General features: G+C 38.3%; 1 protein-coding gene across 1 annotated transcript in view; it reads left to right on the forward strand.

Annotated features, from left to right (window-relative positions):
• Positions 1-22,838, forward strand: part of Arid4a (AT-rich interaction domain 4A) — a 76,750-nt gene that overhangs the window by 5,565 nt on the left and 48,347 nt on the right. The window contains exons 5-11 of the mRNA XM_063241536.1: positions 50-140; positions 13,921-14,000; positions 14,089-14,183; positions 17,644-17,776; positions 20,760-20,839; positions 22,171-22,247; positions 22,639-22,805. Of these exons, the coding sequence (XP_063097606.1) occupies positions 50-140; positions 13,921-14,000; positions 14,089-14,183; positions 17,644-17,776; positions 20,760-20,839; positions 22,171-22,247; positions 22,639-22,805 (723 nt within the window). The remainder of the gene's footprint in view (positions 1-49; positions 141-13,920; positions 14,001-14,088; positions 14,184-17,643; positions 17,777-20,759; positions 20,840-22,170; positions 22,248-22,638; positions 22,806-22,838) is intronic.

The following is a 22,838-nucleotide window of genomic DNA, read 5'->3' on the forward strand; positions in this document are numbered from 1 at the left end:
GACTCAGTTTGTTTAAATTTGGTGAAGACTTTTGGGGTTCATGTTTTAGGTTGGAGCAATTGTTGAAACAAGGACACCTGACGGATCCTTTCAAGAAGCCATTATCAGCAAGCTGACTGATGCCAGTTGGTACACCGTGGGTAAGTAGTTGGCCACTGAAACACATGGATTGATTTGGAGGTTGTACATACCCCTATTTGGTGGACACACTGAAGCATTGTGTTGGCAAAGAACCACAAATTCTTTCTTGTCAGCTCACTGGCTAACTTGGCTAAAATTTTAAGGATGCCCTCATGGAAACAAAAACAGATAATATATATATACCGTGTGGTGATGCATGCCAGTAGTACCAGCACTTGGGTGGCTGAGGCAGGAGGGTTGCTAGTAGCTACAGAGGGAGAGCCTGTTGTAAGTGGGGACAATTTCTTATAGGTTTGGTCATTTGTGTCTGTATTTCCCAAAATGTACTTCTGTAAGAAGCAGGATCATACGCTTTACTTCCTTTGAAATTGCAAGTAAGATTGCTTAGATTCTGTGATTGCAGTCTTACATTAAGGTAATGTGGATGTTACAACAAATTTACAGAATTCTGGCCAATGTAAATTCAGACACAAATGACTATAGCTTTTTTTTTTTTTTTTTTTTTTTTTTTTTTGGTACCGGGAATTGAACTCACAACCTCACACTTGCCAGGCAGGCACTTACACTGCTGAGCTAAAGAAAAAGATATATCCTGTTAATGTAAATGAATTGATAACATGCCATGTTTATTTTCATACTGGCTTTAAAATCCATTGAGAAGCAACAAGTGTCAAAATATGTATAAATTAAAACTCCAATATAGTACTTAACTACTTGTTACCATCATGCTGATGAGAATAGAAGTAACTGACATTTCTAAACATCTCAGTACTTTTAAACGACAAGGTCCTATGGATGGCATCCAATATTTGGTTTATACTGGACACCTGTAGCATTGTTTTATAGTGATGTCCCCGTATGAATGATATGTGTAATTAGGGTGTTGTAATCTTGTCAGAGGAAAGGAATGACCTGCTAGGTTTACTTTTAGTGCGCTTGATTAATTGTTTTGAGTGGAAACCGTTTATGACCAGTTGATGCTTAAGGATATGAGGATGTAGTTTGGTTTAAAACCGTGTGTTCTGTGTCTACTCTTTGCCCTTTTTTTGTAGTAACAATCTAGCTGCTTTTTTCTACCCCCTTTTTTTCCTTCTGAGACCTAGAAGAAGTTGTTGGTTTACAGTGGTACCATTATTCTGAACGTGTTTTTAATAATCTTAGTTGGCTGGCAAGTTGCTAGATATTATAAAACTAAGCTTAGTGTTAACCATTGGTAGAGATTGATCTGATTTTGCTCTGCTAGGCAAATTACAGGAGTGAGCGAAGTGTGGTGGTGCATACTCACAACCCCATCACTCATGAGACTGAGGCAGGATTGCTGGGAATTCCAGGCTATCCTGACCTACATAGCGAGACCCTAAACTTAAAATAAGAAAAATAAGGAAAAATAATTATTGGAGAGGATCTGTGTAGAGTCATATGAAATTAAATGATGTATATTTAAAAACTCATGTGCCTGCTATATGGTACTTATTATCAAGGCACTTGTTTTACTCATGAAGCTTTATTGATGTGTTTCGCTCATATTATGGGGAAGCAGTGGTTCACAGTCTGGATTTCTGTGTCCCAGAATAATCATTTAATGATGAAAAATGATCTGTGTTCTCCATACAAATGGTATTTTAGCATTTCTGAAAGCCACTTGCTACTGAGCAATCTCTGTGGTACATCTCCATGTTGGGTGATTACAGAAGAAATTGCATGATTCTTATTCTCAAACTACTTAGAGTCTAAATTGTTCGTAATTGAGGTATTGCATATTAGCGTATATAAAAATCAGCTTGCTTGCTTTGAAAATTGAGTGTCTGAGGACCCAAACCTGTCTCAGTCAGTCTGGCTGGGGATGGGAATAAAGAAGCTCTTTAGACAGTTCTGATACAAGTTGTACACACTTCGAGCAACAGACTGCACAGGGAAGACAAGACTCATTTGGGAGAAAAGTTTTAAAATAGCAAGAAGGTTGGGATAGGGATGGTAGTAATGCTTATAATGCCAACTACTTGGGAGGCTGAGGCTGGAGCATCACAAGTTCATTGCTTTCTGAACTACTTAGTGAGACCCTGGCTTAAATAACATAAAGTAAAAAATGCTGGGGATGTAGTTCAGTCCTAGACTCTTGCCTTGAGTGGTTCTGGATTCAGTCACTAATATTGCAAGTCAAAAAAGTGCAACTTGATGGCGAATGCTTTCCTAGCATGCACAAGGCACTGGATTGGCTGTTAAAAAAAAAAAGTGTTAAATACTTTTATAATTGTGTGTACAAATGACATGGTTTGGCCAAAACTGAAGATTTTTAGAGGCACTGACCGCTTTTGTGTATGCAGTGTCTCCCTCTCCTGTCACATTTATGAATCGATGGGTGTGGTGGGCGAAAGAAGGACCACAGTACAACAGACTTATAATGACAGTTCAAAAGGGTAACAGGTGTACGTGTGCTCTACAATTTGTGAAAGTTAGAGTCTTCTTTTATTGAGCGCTTACTACTCGCGTGGTTTAATTGTTCTTTTCTAGAACTTTTTTTCATTTCTAACTCTTGGTAAAATATTATAGGTGGAATATTATAGGAGGCCTTTAAAGGCCTCCGTGATCTTATTTGATTTCATGAGATCCCTAAAGTTATATTGTCATAGTAAAAATACAACAGAAGGGCCAAGAATATGGCTCAGTGGCACAGCACCTGCCTGGCAGGTGAGAGGTCCTGAGTTTGATTCCTGGTACCAAAAAATAAAATAAAATGAAAACAGAAGAAGATATGGCATTGCTGGTCTGGATCAAGTAATAGTTGTGATCATTAATGATATAAAGTTATATTTAGAGTTACTGATCTCACATTTCTTGTCTAATGCATTACTTTTCTGTTTAGCTGAACATCCTGTTTAAAATTGATTATAAAGGGCCGGGGATTTAGCTCAGTGGCGCAAATGCCTGCCTGGCAAGCACAAGGTCATGAGTTTGATCCCTGATACCAAAAAAAACCTAACTGAAAGAGATTATGGCTCTATTATGATTTAGTTTTTGTTTTGTTTTTTGGCACCAGGAATTCAACTGACGACTTCACACATTCATGATTTAGTTTTTAAAAATTTAAAATCTAGTAACACTTTACCTTCCTGTGTCAAACAAATAGCCATAGCATGTAGGGACTTTTTATATTTTGAGGTATTAAAAATATTTTCTCTATTATGCAACAGTGCTACATTAGTTTATTGATTTGACACTTTTGATTGTTGAATTAAATTGAAATGCATGGAACTGGGTACTGTCCAATCATTCAAAAGGTGTTAAAATCGAGGTAAGAATTAGTATCTCCATTTGAATATTTTCATTAATACCTACTAAATACAAATTGTTAACGAGACACCTTGAACATATTCTTCTGGTTTTTATATTATAAAAATAGCGCAATGCATTGGCAAAATAAGGAAAATATGAAAGAAAAACTGTTGACAATCCACATACATCATATTTAAAATTTAATAGCAAAGTCTATTCTACCATTTATATTAATTTTTTATAGTTGTTTTTGTGACAAGGTCCTGCCATGTAGTTCAGGTTGCCCTTGAACTCACTTGTGTTGCCCAGACTGGCTTCAAACTCAAGGCAACCTTCCTGCCTCAGCCTTCTGAGTCTTGGGATTACAAGCATGTGCTACCACACTCAGCTCAATATTAATATTTTTACAACAAGAAGTACTTTTTTGATTCAGACTCATGCCTTGTAGTTATTGTTATGAACATTTGTTGTATTTGATTACCTGGAATTGTTTTAGTAGAGTACTGTGCAGAGAAAATTTAGATTTGGTTAGTGGATTGACTGAATTTTGTAGGATGTGCTATAAACTTAGAAGGCTTTTCCTTTAGTCAGACTGTCTTAGGACAAATGTTGTTATAACAAAAATCACAAAATGTTTTCAAAACCAGGTGGCAATTCTACTGACTAGAAAATCATTTAAGAAAACAATACTGCACATGAAAGAAATCTGCTCACTTCTGTGGTAGGTTTAAAGACATTGTTTCCATAAGATTTAATGTTCTTCAAATGTTAATAACATATTTTAAGGTTAATTCCTTAAATTTCCAGATTGCTGAAGTTTTTGACCTTAGCTACTGAGGAACCTCCCCAGATATCATAGATGATTCTATCAGCTATGATCTGTTAGAGCTAAAGCAGTCTTGCACAGAAAGAACAAAGCTGAAGACATACTGTTGACTTCAGAATATTCTGCAAAACTATGGCTATTAAAACAGCACGGTCTAGGGAGCTGGGGATTTAGCTCAGCGGCATAAGCGCCTGCCTTGCAAGCAGGCAGTCGTGAGTTCGATCCCTGGTACCAATAAAAATGAAAAAGACCAAAAAAAAAAAAAAAACAAAAAAACCCAGCATGGTCTGGTGTAAAACTATTCACATGGACCACTGCAATGGAATGGAGAACCTGGAGGTACATCCATGAGTTGATTTTGGATGACGGTGCTGTGAGCACACACTTGTTGATGGGACAGTGTCTTTAGTCAGAGATGTTTAGGAAAATGGATAACCATATGAGTAAGAATAGGTTAGAGCCTCGTCAGAGACCTACAAACACCAACTGAAAATGGTAGAGACTTAAACGTGAGGCTTGAAAGTGCCACAGTATTTTCCTGGGTAGTGATTTTTCTTTTTAAGAAAAGACCTCAGAAGCGCAGTGCTGTGGTTTGAGTGGTTTGTCCCCCGAGGTCAACTGTGTTGAACCATGTGGTCCTGGTGTAGGAATGCGAGATGTGGGGACCTGTGTGAGGTAGGGACTGGTGTCAGGTGTTCCAGTCAGTGAGGGTGCTGCCCTCAGCTGGGGACTAAGGAGTCAGTGTTGTGACTAATGACTGTCCAGCACTCCAGAAGCCTCGATAGGAGCATCACAGTTCCACCCTAGGTAGACAGCTTAGTGACTTAGCAAGACTCTGTTCTTAATAACAGGTAGATAGGTGAGTGGGTGGGCGGGTGGGTGGAGAGGGCTGGGCAGGGAGCTCAGGATAGAAGCCCTGAAATTAACCCTCAGTTTGGGGACATAATGAAGGGATTAGGGTAGTTTTTATAGGACCCCGAGAGAGGGGTTTGTGTAATGGCAAGTGTGGCTTCTTGTCTGTCCATTGTGCCTGGTCTCACATGTGAGTCTGTCACTCGCTAGGCCAGGTCTCACATGTGGGTATGTCACTATGCCACGTGTCATTAGAGCCTTACTGGAGGCTGAATCTGATCCTGGACTCTCAGCTTCCAAAACTGTAAGCTAAATAAATCTCAGCTTCAGGTATTTTGTTATAATAAAGAAAATGAACAAACACAGTCAACAAAAGCAAAAATAGATGTGTCAAAATAAAAGCTGCACCACCAGGGCTACAACGTGACAAGATAACCTACAGAATGGGAGAAAATATTTGCAAGCTGTGCATTTAACAAGGAATTAATATGAAAAACTCAGCCCAACAGCCAGAAAAAGAACAACCTGTTGAAAACCCCAGACGAGGCAGCTGCTGTGTTTGGGACGGTGCCCTGAGCCTCATGTGGGAGAGTCTTAGTTCACAGCCAGAGACATTGCTCCAGGGGTGCAAAGAGACCCTTTAAAGCGGAGGCCCTGCCGGAGGTCTGGTCTTTGGGGCCACGCTCTGTTACGGACATGGAGACCCCAGCCCCTTCTTCATTGAATTCTGGCCATGAAGAGTATTTGTTTTTTCAGCGTATTGCTGCCATGTGAGGTATTAGTGACAGTAATAGGAAGCTAACACAGAACCTAAATAAACATCTCTCAAAAGACAATGTGCAGATAGATGCCTGTGGACACGGTCAGGTATTACAGGTGCCATTTGGGCCATGATGTTACTGACACATTATGGTGGTCTAATAGGATGGCAGTGGAGCTGAACTGTTCCTGTTGCCTAGTGACTTCAGAGCTGTTGCAGCACAAGGTGTGGTGATGCTGGTGCAAACAAACGTACAATGCATCCTGTTGTGTAAAGTTTAGCACATACACTTGTGTATGGCAGTATTACCCAACCCCCACCCAGGTCTGTGCCTGTTAGAAACCAAGCTTCACAGAGAGCAGTAGGTGGGCAACCAGGGAAACTTCATCTGTATTGCAGCTGTACCCTGTCATACACGCGACCACCTGAGCTCAGCCTCTTTCAGGTCAGCAGTGGCACTGGATTATCATAGGAGCAGGAGCCCTACTGTGCAAGCAAGGGATCTAGGGCGTGCATTCCTTTTGCAGATCAGTGCCTGATGATCTGAGTTGGAACTGAGGAGGTGATGCTGGCACTGGGGAGCAGCTACAGTTACAGATGAACAGCAGCAGAGAGATTTGACTGCACAGAGACCACAGTAAATCATTTGCTTGCGGTCTCGGGTCAAAGCCCTGCCAGTGAGAGGCAAGTTACAGTTAAGCTGGATATGGTGGCACACATGGTTCATCTGTTACTTTATCCCTTCTTTTCTCTCTTGTTTCCTGCACTGTACACCTGGCACAATAGCAGTTTTGAGAATCTTACAAGCTAACTCTGAAAGGAACACCATTGGAGAACTTCTTTGAAAAGAGGGAAAGAAAAGCTACATTTAAGATACAAAGATTCCTACTTAAATTGTGCATTCATTGCAACCTGTGATATTACAGATATTCTCAAGCCCACTTTGTAGACTGCTTGGTGACTAACTATGCAACATAACTATGAAGACTTCAAAGCTGCTTTGCCACGTAGAGACCCAGAACCCATGTTGAAACACATGCCTTTGGAGTTTTTCAAAGACACAGATGTGTCTATTGAGGGACACAAACAGTCAGTGAAGGCCACCACTTCAAGTGCACCGAGAGTGTCATTCTGACCACATTGCTACAACTAAGAAGCCCTTTACCGGTGAAGAGCTGATCCTGCTGTCTGCTCAGGACATTTGTCATGAAAACTTAGGTGAAGCTGCAGTTGAAATGTGACACATGTTCCTCTGGGTTAGCGCTGCAACTAGACAGGTTGCTGAAGTAGCAGAGGATATTGAGGCACAGTTATCGGAGAGCATGGAGGGTGGTCCACATTGACAGTTCTCTGCCGTTGGCAACAAAGCAACAATGCTTATTTTTGTGTGATACATCTTTAGAAGAGTGTGCATGAGCATGCTTTTGTTGCCAGGGAACACCACAGTTGCAGTGCTATTCAAGTATTTGAACTGTTTGTTGCATGTTAGGAGTTGTGTTGGTTCTTTTGGGTCAGTGTATGCGCTGTCAGGGTGACTGCTGTAACTGGACAGCTTTCTGGTTTCACTGCTTGGGTCAGAGGTTGCTTCTCATTTTGAATCTGTGCACTATGTATGACCTGGAGAAAAGCTGGCTAGGCAAGATGTGTCACCTGAACTAACATTTTTGCAGGATGTGATTCAGATTGTCAACTACATTAAAGTACATGCCCTTTATTCACATCTTATTACAGCTCTGCAAAGAGATGGATGCAGAGCACATGCCTCCTGTCTTGTACACAGTGGTGGGATGGTTTTCTAAAGGTAGGTCACTGGCTAGAGTTTGTGAATTAGGAGAGCTACTCCAGAGATTTCTTTTGGAAAAGCAGTCTGTTCTGGCAGCAAACTTTAGCAACACGAAATGGGTCACAAAACTTGCTTACCTAGTGTGCAACATATTCAACCTGCTCAGTACTTAATCTGTTGATGCAGGATAGAATGACAACTTGTATTCATGTCAGCAGATAAAGTAGCTGCATTCAAAGCCAGACTGGACTTCTAGGGGTGGCACAGGGACATTTGGATTTCTGACCTGTTTCAGACTAGCAGAGATCTTGACAGAGACTGAGCTGAGGCCGTCTTTCTCCCAGCTGGTGCATTCAGGAGAGTTTGAGCATTACTTCCCAGCCACAGAAGACCTGTAAGCTAGGAAAAAAATGGAACCGCAACCCATTTGAGAACAAGCAAACTGAATAGTCTTTCCTGTGCTGGAAGAGGAACAAGTGCTTAGGTCGCAAGTGATGATGGCCTTGAAAGTCTGTTTGAGAAAACATGAATTCCATTCATTGTGGATTAAAGTCACAATGATTATCTGAGACTGCCATAAAAGCACTGAAAAACTGGCTTCCATTTCTAGCATCCTGACTTTGTGAAGAACAGTTTTCTGCACTAAAAGCAACTGAGATTATGGAGTGGATTGGACAGGAGCAACACAGTTCAGGGCTCACTATATCCCATCTCCTCTGAATGGGACCATCTAGTTGCAGAGAAACAAGCTCCTGACTCTCACTGATTCCATGTTATAGTGAATTGTATAATTATTTCATTATACATTACAATGTAGCAATAATAGAAATGAAGTCCACAATAAATACAGTGTCCTTGAATCATCCTGAAATCATCCCCTGCCCCACCCTCACCCCCATCCCTGGGGCAGTGGAAAAATTGACTTCCATGAAACTGGTCCCTGCTGCTTAAGAAAAGTTGGGGACCACGAATGCATAGCGTACCCTACTTTTATAAGGACATAAAGGACTGTGTTACTGGTTTGTTTTTGTTTCATTTGTTTGGGGTTTTTTTTTTTTTTTTGGTACTAGGCATCGAACTCACAACCTTGCACTTGGCAAGGCAGGTGCTTATACCACTGAGCTAAATCCCTGGTCCCCTGTGTTACTGGTTTATATGTTTACTATTTACCATTTTTTGAATGTACAGTTCTATTTATAAAGAAAAAAAAAATGCCACCCAGCTCCTTCTGGGAGTGTTTCAGAAGGAAGTGTCTACTATACTGGGTGCCAGCTCCTGCCTCTGCAGCCCTGCTGGCAGATTGCTAGTGGAGGAGAAAGGATTGTCCTGACCCTTGGCGGGCATGACTAATGTTTGTGATGTGGTCTGCTTAACAAAATAGTTCACAAAGTGAAAAAAAGGTTTTTTCAATATAGGGAAAACTTACGTAATAAAAAAATAGCAAATTTTTGTATAGTTGTATAATAGTTTTGTATTTTATGCTAAGCATTAGTACATGAATCAAGAAGTAAAAAGGTTATAGTAAGCTGAGATTTATTTATTATTGAAAAAAAGCAGAAAATGTCCCTCTTTTTAGAATTAGGAATTAAATTCAGAGCCTCAGACATACTAGGAAGCTATAGCCCCTAATACCTCTAAAATTTTTTTTACTTTGAGACAGTGTTTCAGTACATTGGCCAGGCTGGCCTCCAATTTATGTCTTCCTGCCTCAGCCTTGCTAGTACAGACATGGGTCACCACGCCTGGCTAATAGAAGTATTTTATATACATTTTGTGTAGCCTGAGTGTATCATGTATATAAGTGTACAGTGCTGTACAGTAATGTCACATTTACTCACCACTCTGCCACACCCAGAGCAACTTCAGGCCTGTAAATCTCATTCATAGTAAGTGCTGTACCTGCTGTACAGGTGTTTTGATTTTTTTTAAACTGTGTTTCCGCAGTTTTCAGTTTTGATATGTTTCAGTGCAGTAGTACACTGTGGAAACCTGGGCTCGGCGTAGACCACCAGATGTACAGGTGTAAGTACTCATGCGAGTCTCATACTGAGGAAGTCAGCTGACACTGCAAGCCAGAACACATTCCATCATTAACTGATGCGGGGGTAGCTATGACAAATGCCCAGCACACTCATCATCAGGGAAATGTAAATGAGCACTGCACTAGATGTCACTTCACACATTATCAAGAAGACAAAGATACCGATGCCAGGAGGATATGGAGATAAGGGAATTCTTGTGTGGTGTTGCTTAGAATGCAAATTAAGACAGCCATCGCGGAAGCCATGTCAGAGGTTCTTTAAAAACTTAAAAATGGAACTTCTGTGTGTAGTCCCACTGCAGACTGTATTTCTGAAACAAAATTGAAATCCAGATGCTTAACAAATATTTGCCCTACATTCAGCCGTATTTATAATGGCCAAAATAGGCCATCAGCCTAAGATCGAATCAGTGGATGAACAGATAGGAGAATGTGGTATAACTCCCAGTGGGTCGCTCCTCACCTTGAAAAAGAAGGCAGCAGGGCCTGTCAGCTGCACCAGCACTGATGGTCATGTGTGGGGTCTTAAAAGGTCTGGCTCCGAGGCGCACACGGTGCTGGTAATTGGAGCTGGTGTGGAGGTCGAAGGGTGTGGAATAGTGACCAAAAATTTCAGTTAATGCAAAATTTTTTCAGTTGAGAAGAATAAAGTTAAAGATTGTATTAGTGTATCACATACTTCAGAGTTGGTGAGGGCGTAGATTGTAAGTGTTCTTACCACAGAAACAGATAAGGATACGAGGCAATGCATGTGTTAATTACCTCAATTCAGTCATTCCAGGATATGTGCATCTGGTATGCAGATATGCTGTCTTTATTTGCAAAGTAAGTAAAATATTTTTTAAAAGAACTACTGTTTTACTTAGGATATACATACATTTTGAAGGTCTTTCCTGCAGTAGTAAAATAATTCTGTTAATCCTAACTGCTGTACATGGATAATATTGACACTGATTTTTCTGTCTGGATTCTTCACTTCTCCTTTGTCATTGGGGCAGTAGGCTACACTATATAATCTAGGACACTGGTGGCAAATCTTGTTGAGGTTCTAACGATACAAACAGGCCACTGTGGCCCTCATGCCACAGGTTTTCCACCCCTGACCTAGGTGTTGCACATTAGCCCATCCTGGTTTTTCATTTTATATTTCTTTGTGGTTGTAAGACCTTTCAATCTTTCCTAAATAACCTGTAGTTCATTGATTAACCTGATTCTCAGTTTCTTTTTTGTGAAAGGGAAGTAGTGAGTCCTACCTTGAAGAGCCTATTGCATGTAGTAGAATGTGATAGAAATTTAGTGAGTGATTGCCACTTACATCTGTATTATTTATTACTCCATTACAAATCAGTAGGTAGCAGAGAGATCTTTGGTATTCAGTTTATAAGATCCCTGTAGTTTTCTGTTCTTTTCGTTCTGACAGGATTTGTGTATTTGTTTGCTTAAGAATTTTATCTGTTTATGTGAACAGTGTCACCATGAGAGGCTTTGTCATTTTCCTGTAGATAGGTTTTTAAGTGTTTAATCTAATGCTATTGCAACAGAGATACTACTTTTGGTCATATATGTGTTCTGTGGGGTTCAGTCAATTACTAATTCAGTTGCCATTTTGGCAAGTATCAAACATTTCGTGGAATTGTGAAGTCCTTACAGTCCAATCTACTGTCTCTTAGCAAGCTGTACAATAAGTCTGATCTAAAAAGCTACAGACCGCAGCTAGATTATTTCATGCTTAGTAAAATGTGAGCGGGACTCCCTAGTGTGCACACCTATTTGATGAGATTTGTATCATGGAAGTTCAGAGAGGGTTGGAATTGATAAATCTGTATTGGTGAGTTTTCCATGTCTTTCAACCTTGCATTGCTTAACAAATATTTAAAACAAAAGCATATATTTATATAGTTTTGTGAACTAAAAAAGTCTTAAGCTTTTTCACTTAAAATTGGAAGGCTTCCTATCTAAAACTCCCTAGTGGATTGTATTATCAGGTCTCTAAAGAGTGGACTATTCTATAGAGTGGATTGTTCTATCAGGTCTCTAAGGAGAAGTCCTTTTGAATTTTATATTAATTTTATACATGATAAAGTACATGGAGGTAAAATAGATTTTTCTCTTTAAGAACTGAATTTTATTTGTTGGAATTTTCATCAGAACATTTTAATTTATGGCTGCCACTGGTAAAGAGTAAAATACTATGCCAAAAACTGAGGGGACAGGTAGTGGGGACTGAACCCAGGGCCTTCATGTGGCCCAGCCCACGTTTTGTATTTTGAGACCGAGTCTCACTAAGTTGCTAAATTGTCCAGACTGGGCTTTAACTTCTGCTCCTCCTGCTTTAGTCTCCCAGAGTACTGAGTTATAGGTGTATACCATGATGCCTAGCTGAGCTTTCTTTTTTAAATGAATTCAATGGTGTGGATTCATTTTACAGTCTTTGTTTTCAGTCCTCCTACCACAATTTAAATGGCATATGTCTGGTGTCATTACCTTTTATACTGTCAGCATTAAGGAAAATTGGAGCCTTTGCAAAATCTGACTTTTCAACATTAATACTGAAAACATAAAGAACTATCTAAAACTTGGGTTTATGATGTCATGATTTGTTTTCTGTTTTTTGTTTTGAATTTGTGGCAATCCTTCTGCCTCTATTTCCCAAGTGCTGGGTTTATATGCATATGTCATTGATGCCATGATTTTTAATTTTTAAAATAGTGGTTCATTATCCTTGATAATGCTATACATGTCCTGTTTTGCTGTACATACTTTCACTGCTGTTAAGTACAGATCAGCAATATGATTGACAGAGGACGTTGTGTTCAGTCCTGTTTGTCATGTTACTTGCATGTGGTTGTAATCAGTCTCTGGGTCATTAAAAGTGTAGCACACCTGCGTTTGTGGAATCATGACACTTTGAATATGAGCTGCAGGAACTTTAATTTTCTGTGTAAGAGACAATGTAGATATCTTAAGTCTAAGACAAAGAACTGATTGAAGTAGATAAATATTCAACACACTGAGTGCCTTGATATAATTAGTTTTTACTCATTAAAAGTAACTATGGTGTAGGTCAGTGGTACAGTGCTTGCCTACCATGCATGTATCTGCTGCAATATCTAGCACCTCACAAAAGAAAAATTGAAGAAAAAAGTTGTGATTCAAAGTGTCTGCTTGTGAAATATTCTTTTGTAAAAATTTAGGATTATAATTTTAAGATACTAAATCAAAATAATTATAATTTTCCTTTGTGAATATTAACTTATTCTAGCAGAATGGAAAAGCATCTAGAATTAACAAAAATTAGGATTGGATTATTTTTCTGTACATATGCTTTCTTTTTTTTTTTTTTTTTTTTCTTGCCAGGCAGGCGCTTATACCACTGAGCTAAATCCCTGGCCCCATATGCTTTCTTTTGAATATGTTCTTTTCATAAGATGTACAAACACTGTTAAATTAATATACATTGTAATTTTAGTGAAGATTCTGTCTTATTCATAAGCTTGGACAATCAAGTTCTTCTGAAAGTATTTTATTTTGAAACTATAACTTAGATGCTGAAATCAATACATTCTGAAAGATTAAATTGGTAAAATCAAAATGATATATAGAGAATATTAGTGACATAATTGTATTCTTTCTTCTTCTCCCATTCCTTAAAATATTTAAAATATTTAAAGTCAGTTTTCTATGTGATTATGATTTTTTTAAGTCCCTTTTTGGAAAGGAGATTTTTTTCTTTCTGATGTTTCCTTGTTTTCACCTTTGTTTCTAAATTACTTATATCCTCAGAATTTAGCAGCCAGTACTTTTACTTAGTAGGTTGACATGCAAATAAGTAGAAGCAGGTAGTCAGTCCCTCAGCAGTCAGATAATTCCAGGAAGTTAGAGGTTTTCCATTGTACCTGCTTCAGAAAAGACGAGAGGGTGCCTTTAAAAGCAGGTTTTTGCTTGTCTGTTATGATAGCACGTGATTTAATATCAGTGCTTTGGGTTGCAAAGCTGTTAAGAAATTGTCTGCATAATGATGGAACTGGCAAGAACAGACAGAAGTACATATGCAGATTGGGGGCAGGCATTTGACTTACATTTCTTTAGTGTCTACAAAATAAAAACTATAGTAGGTTCGTTTTTAAAGATTTTGACCAATGACCAACAAGTGATGGTTCTTAAAAATACTAAGTTCTAAATATGTAGCAATGATAGCATTCCTTGCGGTTGGTTTTTAATTTTCTTGTCTTTCCTCCCTGCAGTGTTTGATGATGGAGATGAGAGAACACTGAGACGGACCTCTCTGTGCCTGAAGGGGGAGAGGCACTTTGCAGAAAGTGAGGTGAGGTGACACACCCGGGGCTGAGGTGGAACAAGAGCTACTGATCTAGAAGCAAAATACAAATTTAGTGTCTCTGTTTCTCACCCAGACGCTTGATCAGCTTCCATTAACAAACCCAGAGCATTTTGGAACTCCAGTAATTGCCAAGAAGACCAACAGGGGAAGGAGGTCGTCACTTCCTGTGTAAGTTTGTCATACATAGTCTCATTATAATGACACTTATCAAAACACAAAACAGAAAAAAATTAAAGCACTGAACACGTGATCTTTCTTTTTTTTTTAAATTTTATTTAAAGAAAGATTAAACAAAACAGAAAATGGGTAGAAATAATACATACATTCAAAGAAAAAAATAAACAGTAAGAAATCATTAGTTGATGTTTACATACTGTCCTCACAAATAGTTGATCAAGATACAAAAGCAGAGCATATAAAGTGGGGATTCAAACAGCAAGACTGCAAACAGCTCTGTTCAGCTATCCAATATAAACTTAATAATATGCTTGTCAATCCTGTACACTTAAACGTACATGCAGTTATCCATATCTTCATTTATGATGGGATTAAACAAACTAAAACAGGCTAAAATCATTCTAAACAAAGAATAATAGTATTGCTGGATTTCTCATCATGACACTCTGGGATCAGCACTGAGTACTGTAATGTCTTTTTAAATTTTATTTAAAGAAAGACTAAAAACAAAAGGGGTACAAATAGTACATACTTTCAAAGAAAAAAACAGTAAGAAATCACTAGTTGATTACAAATTGTCCTCTTACAAATAGTTATTCAAGATACTAAAGTGGAGCATATAAAGTGGGGATTCAAGCAGTGAGACTGCAACCAGTTCTGTTCAACTATCCAACAAAAACTTAGAAATATAGTTATCAATCCTATACATTTAAATATTCATGCAGTTATCCATATCTTCAATTATGTTGAGATTGAACAAACCCAAGCAGACTAATATCACTCTGAACAAAGAATGATACTATTGCTGGGTGTCACATTGTGACATTCCAGGATCAGCACTGGGTACTTTAGTGTCTTTTTTTAGTCAAAGTATCTGTTCATTTCATCATGTGTCATAAGATCAGTTCCCATAAACTGTTTTTAGGTTCTGCACATGCATGAGTCTTAACATGTATTGCTATCCTTTCTATATTAGAGGGAGAAACAAAACAAAGCAAGACAAAACAAAACATATTCCTATAAACACATGAAATGAAAAAAACATATAAAACCGTTGTACAAGGAGTTCTACTATAGTTCCTGTGTTGTCTCTTGTTATCTTCAATAGAATATCATCAATTATACTATATCATCAGACATAGTGTAACTGAATATATCAGTACATAACAGTATTAATAGAAACACAACTTGGTATATAGTATAAAACTTCAAAAAACAGTCAGTAATTAAACCATAATATTTATCGTAGAGAGTCTTGTCCTCTTCAGTGTAGTTGCCTATACACTTAGATTTGATACTGTCAGTCATATCAGTTTTGAATAAAATCTGTCGATACCAAACAGCAATCAAACAAATGAGATTTAATTAGATCAGTCATGATAAAACAGTATAAGTCATACAGGGCTCCAGATAAAGTTAATAGAAAATTAAAGATGATTACTGTGCTATATCAACAGGTGATCTTTCTAAAATAGCTAAGTGTGATCAGGTAACCTTTTCATGGGTTCTTGTATTTTTATATTAGACATACACTTAGATACACTTAGTGAACCTAGTCTTAGTTATTGCCATTATCTTATCCAGGAATTGTCACAACTCATCTTTCAGGAGGGCTACTTTTGTTTTAAGTTACTCTGGCAAAGTCCATTATTAATACGATGATTTTCCATTTTAAGTGAGGCTTTTTTTTCACTTTTTTTACTGGTTTTCAAAATTTTTTAAATTTATTGTGGTGTTAGGAGGTGAACCGGGGCCTTTGCACTGAGCCATATCCCCAGTCCTTTTTATTTTACTGTTTTATTTTTGAGACAGCATCTCCTTAAGTCTCCTTCAGTTGTCTGTGGGAGGCTCAAACTTAGAGTCCTCTTGCCTCAGCCTCCCAGAGTATATAAAAACATTTCAAAAACCTAAAATTCTCAACAGTAATAGAATGAATTTCCACATGTTCTTTATCTAGATTCACTAATTTTAACTTTTTTGGTATATTTGCTTTATCAATCTCTTTATATACATGTGTAGTTATTTTATAGTTTTATTTTGCTAAGCTCTTGAAAACAAAGTGGTAAGCATCATAAAACTTTATCATTAAATTACAAAAATATGGACATGAAATTCAGAAAGTTTAACCCTGGTGAGTACTGTCACTTAACATGTCATTATGTCAGGTTTTGTCAGTTGCCCCAATCACAACCCCCCACCTCGATTCTAGAATCCAGCCTGAAATCGTGTACTGCGTGTCATTTATATAAAGTCATCTGGAAAAGTTCTTTAGCCTTTTTATTCTTTTTTTTACAACAGTGACAGTTTTGCATGGTTAGGGTTAGGGACGGGCTGTTTTGTAGACTTCATGTGGATTCAGCTGATTGCCTTTTCTTTTCTTTTCTTTTTTTTTTTTTTCCGGTGGTACCAAGGATAGAACTCATGACTTTGCGCTTGCCAGGCAGGTGCTTACTCCACTAAGCTGAACCCCAACCCCTGCGTTTTCATTATTAAGCCCAGCTCGTGCATTTTGATACTAATAACTACGTAAGCGATGTTGGGTCTTTCTGGGTGCAAGCACACCAGTAAGGTTGTGGTACTAGTTTGCTCCATGATTGGTGATACTTTGATTACCTGGTAGAAGTAGTTAGTTTGCCAAGTTTTTGAATCTCAAAATTATCCTTCCCTTTGTAATTTACAAGTAACCTGGTAATATTTTGAGGCTATTTAAATGCCCTGTTCTTAGGGGCTGGGGATTTAGCTCAGCGGCATAAGCGCCTGCCTTATGAGTGGGTTGGATCCCTGGTACCAATAAAATAAATAAATAAATACCCTATTCTTTATCAGAATTTCAGTGATTTTACTATTTGTTGATAAGTTGCCTAAATAAGTTAGTACTGATATAGCAAAGCTACTGTAATGACTTTCTAGTCGTTTATTCCTGCTACCTATGTTAGTTGTGGAACTATAGGCTTACAATCAATACTTAGTGTTTACACTTGAGCATAAAGTTATTTCAGATACATTATCTAAATAAACCGTCATATGTGTTTGGATTAGATATTTTCATGCCTTGTTAGATAAAGCATTATCTGGTGTCTGACCTTAATAAAATGAAGGACAGTGGTCAAAAGAAAAAAGATACTTGGCATTTAAAAAATAGAAGGCAAGTTGTTAAAAGAAAGAAAAGAAAGTGTATTTGGCACAGTGAGTATGTATTGGGGGTAGAATTAAGCTTTTCTGTCCCAGCTGGTGAATGACAGGAGCACCCGAGACCAGGACTTACTGCTGTGCTGCAGCTGATCCGAGTTTGATAGGCAGCGGAGGGCACTTGTGCAGAACTGGGAAAGTTTCCACTGCCTCAGTTCAAGTCCAGGGGGAGAGGCCACACGAGGAGCTGAGTTGCACATGTTAGGGTCTCGTCAACTGGGATGGCACGTTAGGATAATGATCAAGTCGTCCTGCCTTTCAGTAACGAAGACGAGAAGGAAGAGGAAAGCAGTGAAGAGGAAGATGAAGATAAGCATCGTCTCAATGATGAATTATTAGGAAAAGTTGTGAGTGTGGTTTCCACCCCCGAAAGGACTGAATGGTACCCAGCTTTGGTGAGTAGGGCTTGTTTGCATTGTTCATCAATCATAAAAAGTTGGCTTACCACAGTGGATTTTCTGAAATATTTAAGAGTTTGAAAGTATCACACAATTCTAGTTTGGCCTTGAAGATGTAATAACTGAGAATCGGTTGTACAGAATTGTGTGCTTTGCTCGTTGCTTCATTGTGTGACTGTAAGCATGCCTCAGCCTTGTCGGGTCTCTCTCACCCCTTTTCACTCTGTCCCATTGCCACTTCTCACTTTTAGATTTGCTTAGCTTGGATTCTTTTTTTTTTTTTTTTTTTTGTCTTTTTCCGTTTTATCGGTACGGGGGATGAACTCACGACCGCCTGCTTGCAAGGCAGGCGCTTATGCCGCTGAGCTAAACCTCCAGCCCCGGATTCATTCTTTCTTTCTTTCTTTCTTTCTTTCTTTCTTTCTTTCTTTCTTTCTTTCTTTCTTTCTTTTCTTTCTTTCTTTCTCTCTCTCTCTCTCTCTCTCTCTCTCTCTCTCTCTCTCTCTCTCTGTCTCTCTCTCTCTCTTTCTTTCTTTCTTTCTTTTTCTTGGTACTGGGAATTGAACTCAGGACCTTGCGCTTGCCAGGCAGGCGTTTGTGCCGCTGAGCTTTATCTCCAGCCCCTTGGATCCTTTCTTTAATAAATTCAGACTGCATTTCTAGAACTAACTTGTTAAGAGAAATCCTTTTGAGGTACTGATTTAATTGCAGTAGTCCTGTTCCCAGAAACACTCCTTCCTCAGTACGGTTGGTGACAGACACCTGTAGCCCCAGCTACAGGTGAGAGAATTGCTGAGCCCAGAAGCTAGAGACCAGCCTGGTTAACAGAGTATGTCTCAAAATAAGTGAAGATAAAATAAAATAAGCTTCACTGTGTCTACTGATAATTGATTTTGCACCCTTTAAATGGATATTTCAGGCCATCTCTACTTCATTTGTTTCCTGTTTTCCCTGTAAATTGTACTTAAGTTCTTTTTTCTTTTTTAAGTTTTATTATTCCTAGTGCGTGTCTGTAGTATATAATGATTGTATTCACAGTGGGGAGTCGGTACAGGGACATGCATATCTTAATCAGGTTCTTTCTTCACTCCCTGCCTGTAGCATATTTCACTTTTCTGAGCTCCACCTTGTCCTGAATTGTTAATATTCCTGCAGATCTGCAGGAAGTTTTGCTTTGTTCTGAGTTACCTAGAAGACAATAGTGTGAGACTTGGATAGCGTATTGCCCTCCAGAAGTTAACCATATGCACCTATGAAATTGCACGACAATTGGAGATTACAGAGTAAACTAAAACGAATTTGGTTCAGGCACGAGAATGAACTGGAATAAGTGTTGGGATGAGTTCATCTAGATTTTAAAGAATGCTTTAGAAAAGACAAATTGTAGATGAGTTAGTAGAGAAGTATTCTTTGCTTACATGGAGAAAGAATGAGAAGAGATGGACATTATTTCAAGAGAGCAGTCTAGAGTGCTTGGTAGGAGGTGGTACGTTTGTTTCTACTGGGAATTTGATTGTTTGATGTGGCTACTAGATGAGAGTAGGGAAACAGGAAGAAATGAGACTCCAAAAATGATTTGCATATGTGTCATAACTAAGAATTTGGAGACTAAGAATTTGAAGAGGATTTTGCAGAATGGCTGAGCTCACAGTTTAGGAATGTTAATGACAGAGTGGCATGCTTGAGCCATTGCTCTTGAAGGAAGGGAGGGTGGCAGGGAAGAATTTGAGGCCACGTGAGCAGTTGACAGGTTAGGTGAGCAGGCCTTGAGTTGGCCTGCTTATCCTTTAAGTCTTAAGGCTCTGTTACCATGTTTATCCCTGCCACTTGGTTAACTCTTCCTTCTCTGAGTTTTTGTATCACACTCTGCCTATTGGTGTCACTGTATTTAGGAATACTTTAAAAATTTAAAGCCAGGCATGTGGCACACACCTACAATCCCAGCATTCAGAAAGCTGAGGCAGGAGAATTACTGTGAATTTAGTACTAGCCTGGGCTATATAGAGAGACCCTGTCTCAAAAAACAAAACGAAAAATCCATATATACATATATTTTACATATGTGTGTGTTTTATGTTATATATATATATGTAAGTATAGTTTGTCTTTTTGAGACAGAGTCTTGCTGTGCAGTTCAGGCTGGCATTCAGCTCACTTTGTATCCCAGGCTGGTCTCAAACTCGCAGTGATCCTCCTGCCTCAGCCTCCCAAGTGCTGGGATTGCAGATGTGCACCACCATGCCTGGTTTATATATATATATTTTTATACATATTTATATATGTATATATATATCCAAAGTTGGATCACATCAACATTCATAAATTGTATTTTTTGGACAAAAAAATGAATTGTTATCTAGCTTAGAATGAATCCTAATCTTTTTTTAAAGTGGTGGTCACATTTTAATGTCTATTTCATTAATTGATGTTATAGAATAACTATGAATAAATATCTAGAAAATCAATATGCTATACTCTAAGTGATTTGTAAAGAACGGGTGTGATTTATGATGCAACTATTTCTTCTTTTTATGGTGGTAAGGTTTTACATTTATTTTTATTTATTTTTGGTGCCAGGGATTGAACTCATGACTTTGCGCTTGCCAGGCAGGTGCTTATGTCACTGAACTAATCCCTGGCCCCGGTTTTACATTTATTGAAGGTGGGAAAAGGCTCTGCAAAGCGAGTTTGGGCCACGTAAAACTAGGAAACGCAGTGCAGTCTACAGGGTGAGCAGGTCCACAGTGAGAGCACAGCGGCCGGAGCTGTTCCTTGGGAAGTACACGTGTGAAGCAGGGCAGTCAGGGGACTGGGGCAAGAGGACCAAGAGCCCCGGGACAGCCTGGGCGGCACAGTAAGAGCTTACCTGAAAACATCCCCTGGAAAAGCTCGAGGACCCAAAATTGTTCTTTTAACAGATAGATTCATTTTCTGAGCCCGGTAAAATAGGAAGAAACCAGTTCTGTGCTTTGTGTTTCAGGTGGTCTCTCCCAGCTGTAATGATGACATCACAGTGAAAAAGGACCAGTGCTTGGTTCGATCTTTCATTGACTCTAAATTGTGAGTAATGAATCACTTAATGCTATGTGAAAGGAATAAAAGTGGAATCACAATGACAAACCCCCACCACCAAGACTTTCTTTTTTAAAAGTCTAATCATTTAGGAACTTGAGAAGATGATATCTAACATGTTTTGACATTTTGTAATCTAGGCTGTTTTTTACTGATAAACTTTATATAAAAACTGAACAATACACAAAAACAATATTTAAACCACATTCGCTTGTTTTTTAAATGAAATGTAGTATCGAATTTTTCTTTAATTACAGAATTTGTTTTTATGAGTACCATTATGAATTAAAGAATTTATTTTAAATAGGATTATATAACTAGAGTAATTATCTTGCTTTTTTTTGTTTTATCAAAATCCTGACTTTCAGAAACTTTTCCCCAATATCGTGTTTGTTTAAAAAAAGGTAAAAGCCAGGCATGATAGTGCCCACTGTAATCCCAGCACTAAGGAGGCTGAGGCAGAAGAATCACTGGTAATTTGAGGCCAGCCTGGGCTACAGAGTGAGTTCAAGACCAGCCTGAAATACATAGTGACACCCTGTCTCAGAAAAGAACAAAGTAAAATTAGGGCTGAGCTGTCACCTAGTGGTAGGAGCCCTTCCCTAAGCCTGTACAAGGTCCTAGGTTTGATCCCTAATATACGCTCTTCTCCAAAAAAGTAAAACGAAATACATACATTCATTTAGCAAGGTGTATGATTCACTGTAAAAATTAATACCATGATATACCTTATAATGGTAAAAGGATTTTAATACTGGGTTACAATAAATATTTTTTTAAACTAAAATTAGTAAAAGTTAAGAAATATTGAGCATTAAAATAAACACTGTTGACCCGGGTGAAGTGGTGCATGCCTGTCATTCCAGTACTTAGTAGGCTGAGCTAGCAAGATCCCCCATGAGTTCAAGGGCAGCCTTGGCTACATAGTGAGTTTGAGGCCAGCCTGAACTACTTAGCAAGACCCTTTCTCAAAGGAAAAAAAAAACATTTTTGTCTACAAGTGTTAAAAACATCATGCTGATTGAAATTACCCCACCTCTCTACAGGAGGTTGAATTCGGAATGCAATGAAGTATACTTCAAGCTCTCAAAATTTAATGTCCTTTGAATATCTAAAATTTTAGGATTAAGTTACTGCCTTTTCCTCTATTTTCTCTAACCCTTTACTAAGAAATCAGATAGGTGTTGTCTTAGACAGCTAATTGGTAAATTAATTTTTAAGTTTTGAAGTTCTTATGTTTCATGGATTAACATGGACTACTTAAGTACTGATTTTTGTTTAGTAAGTCGTTTTCTTCCCCTTTTATTCTCTCTAATTAGTTATGCTATAACAAGGAAGGATATTAAGGAAATAGACATTCTCAGTCTGCCGGAATCTGAGCTTTCTACTAAACCAGGTAAAACAAAGACAAATCAATCTATTATTTCATAAATTAGCTCATAACAAACAGCAGTGAGTGAAATGAGCCCTAGTATTTTCTGATGCCATTTTAGCTAGTGGGCCTAACCACTCCTATTTGGTGGAGCTTTGTTTTTTACTGTAGATAAAATATTTGATTTGTAATTTATAATTTTAACTTTTTGTGTTGTATCATTACTATTTTTCTAACAGTTTTCCTAACATTTATGCAACAGTGTGACATGTAAAATATGTTCACACTTCCTGTATCATTTTATAAGTGGTAGTTGGATTTGAATTCAGATCTTTTGACTCTTTGAGGATCATCCATCATCCAGTTCTGTGCTGCTAATTCCATAGCAATTGCTGAAATACATTTTCGCTCTTAGGGCTGCAAAAAGCAAGTATCTTCTTAAAAGCTAGAGTTGTTCCTGACATTTGGAAAATGGATCTAAGTGAAATCCTCGAGTCATCCAGTAGCGATGATGAAGATGGCCCAGCTGAGGAAAATGAGGAGGAGAAGAAAAAGGAGACCAAAAAGGAAGAAGAGGAGGTGGTAAGTATCATTTTATGTTTGTAACAAACAAAC

Source organism: Cavia porcellus, unplaced genomic scaffold, assembly GCF_034190915.1.
Source record: "Cavia porcellus strain 051 isolate PalLab524CR breed Dunkin Hartley unplaced genomic scaffold, mCavPor4.1 scaffold_31, whole genome shotgun sequence".
In the NCBI taxonomy this organism is placed as follows: domain Eukaryota; kingdom Metazoa; phylum Chordata; class Mammalia; order Rodentia; family Caviidae; genus Cavia; species Cavia porcellus.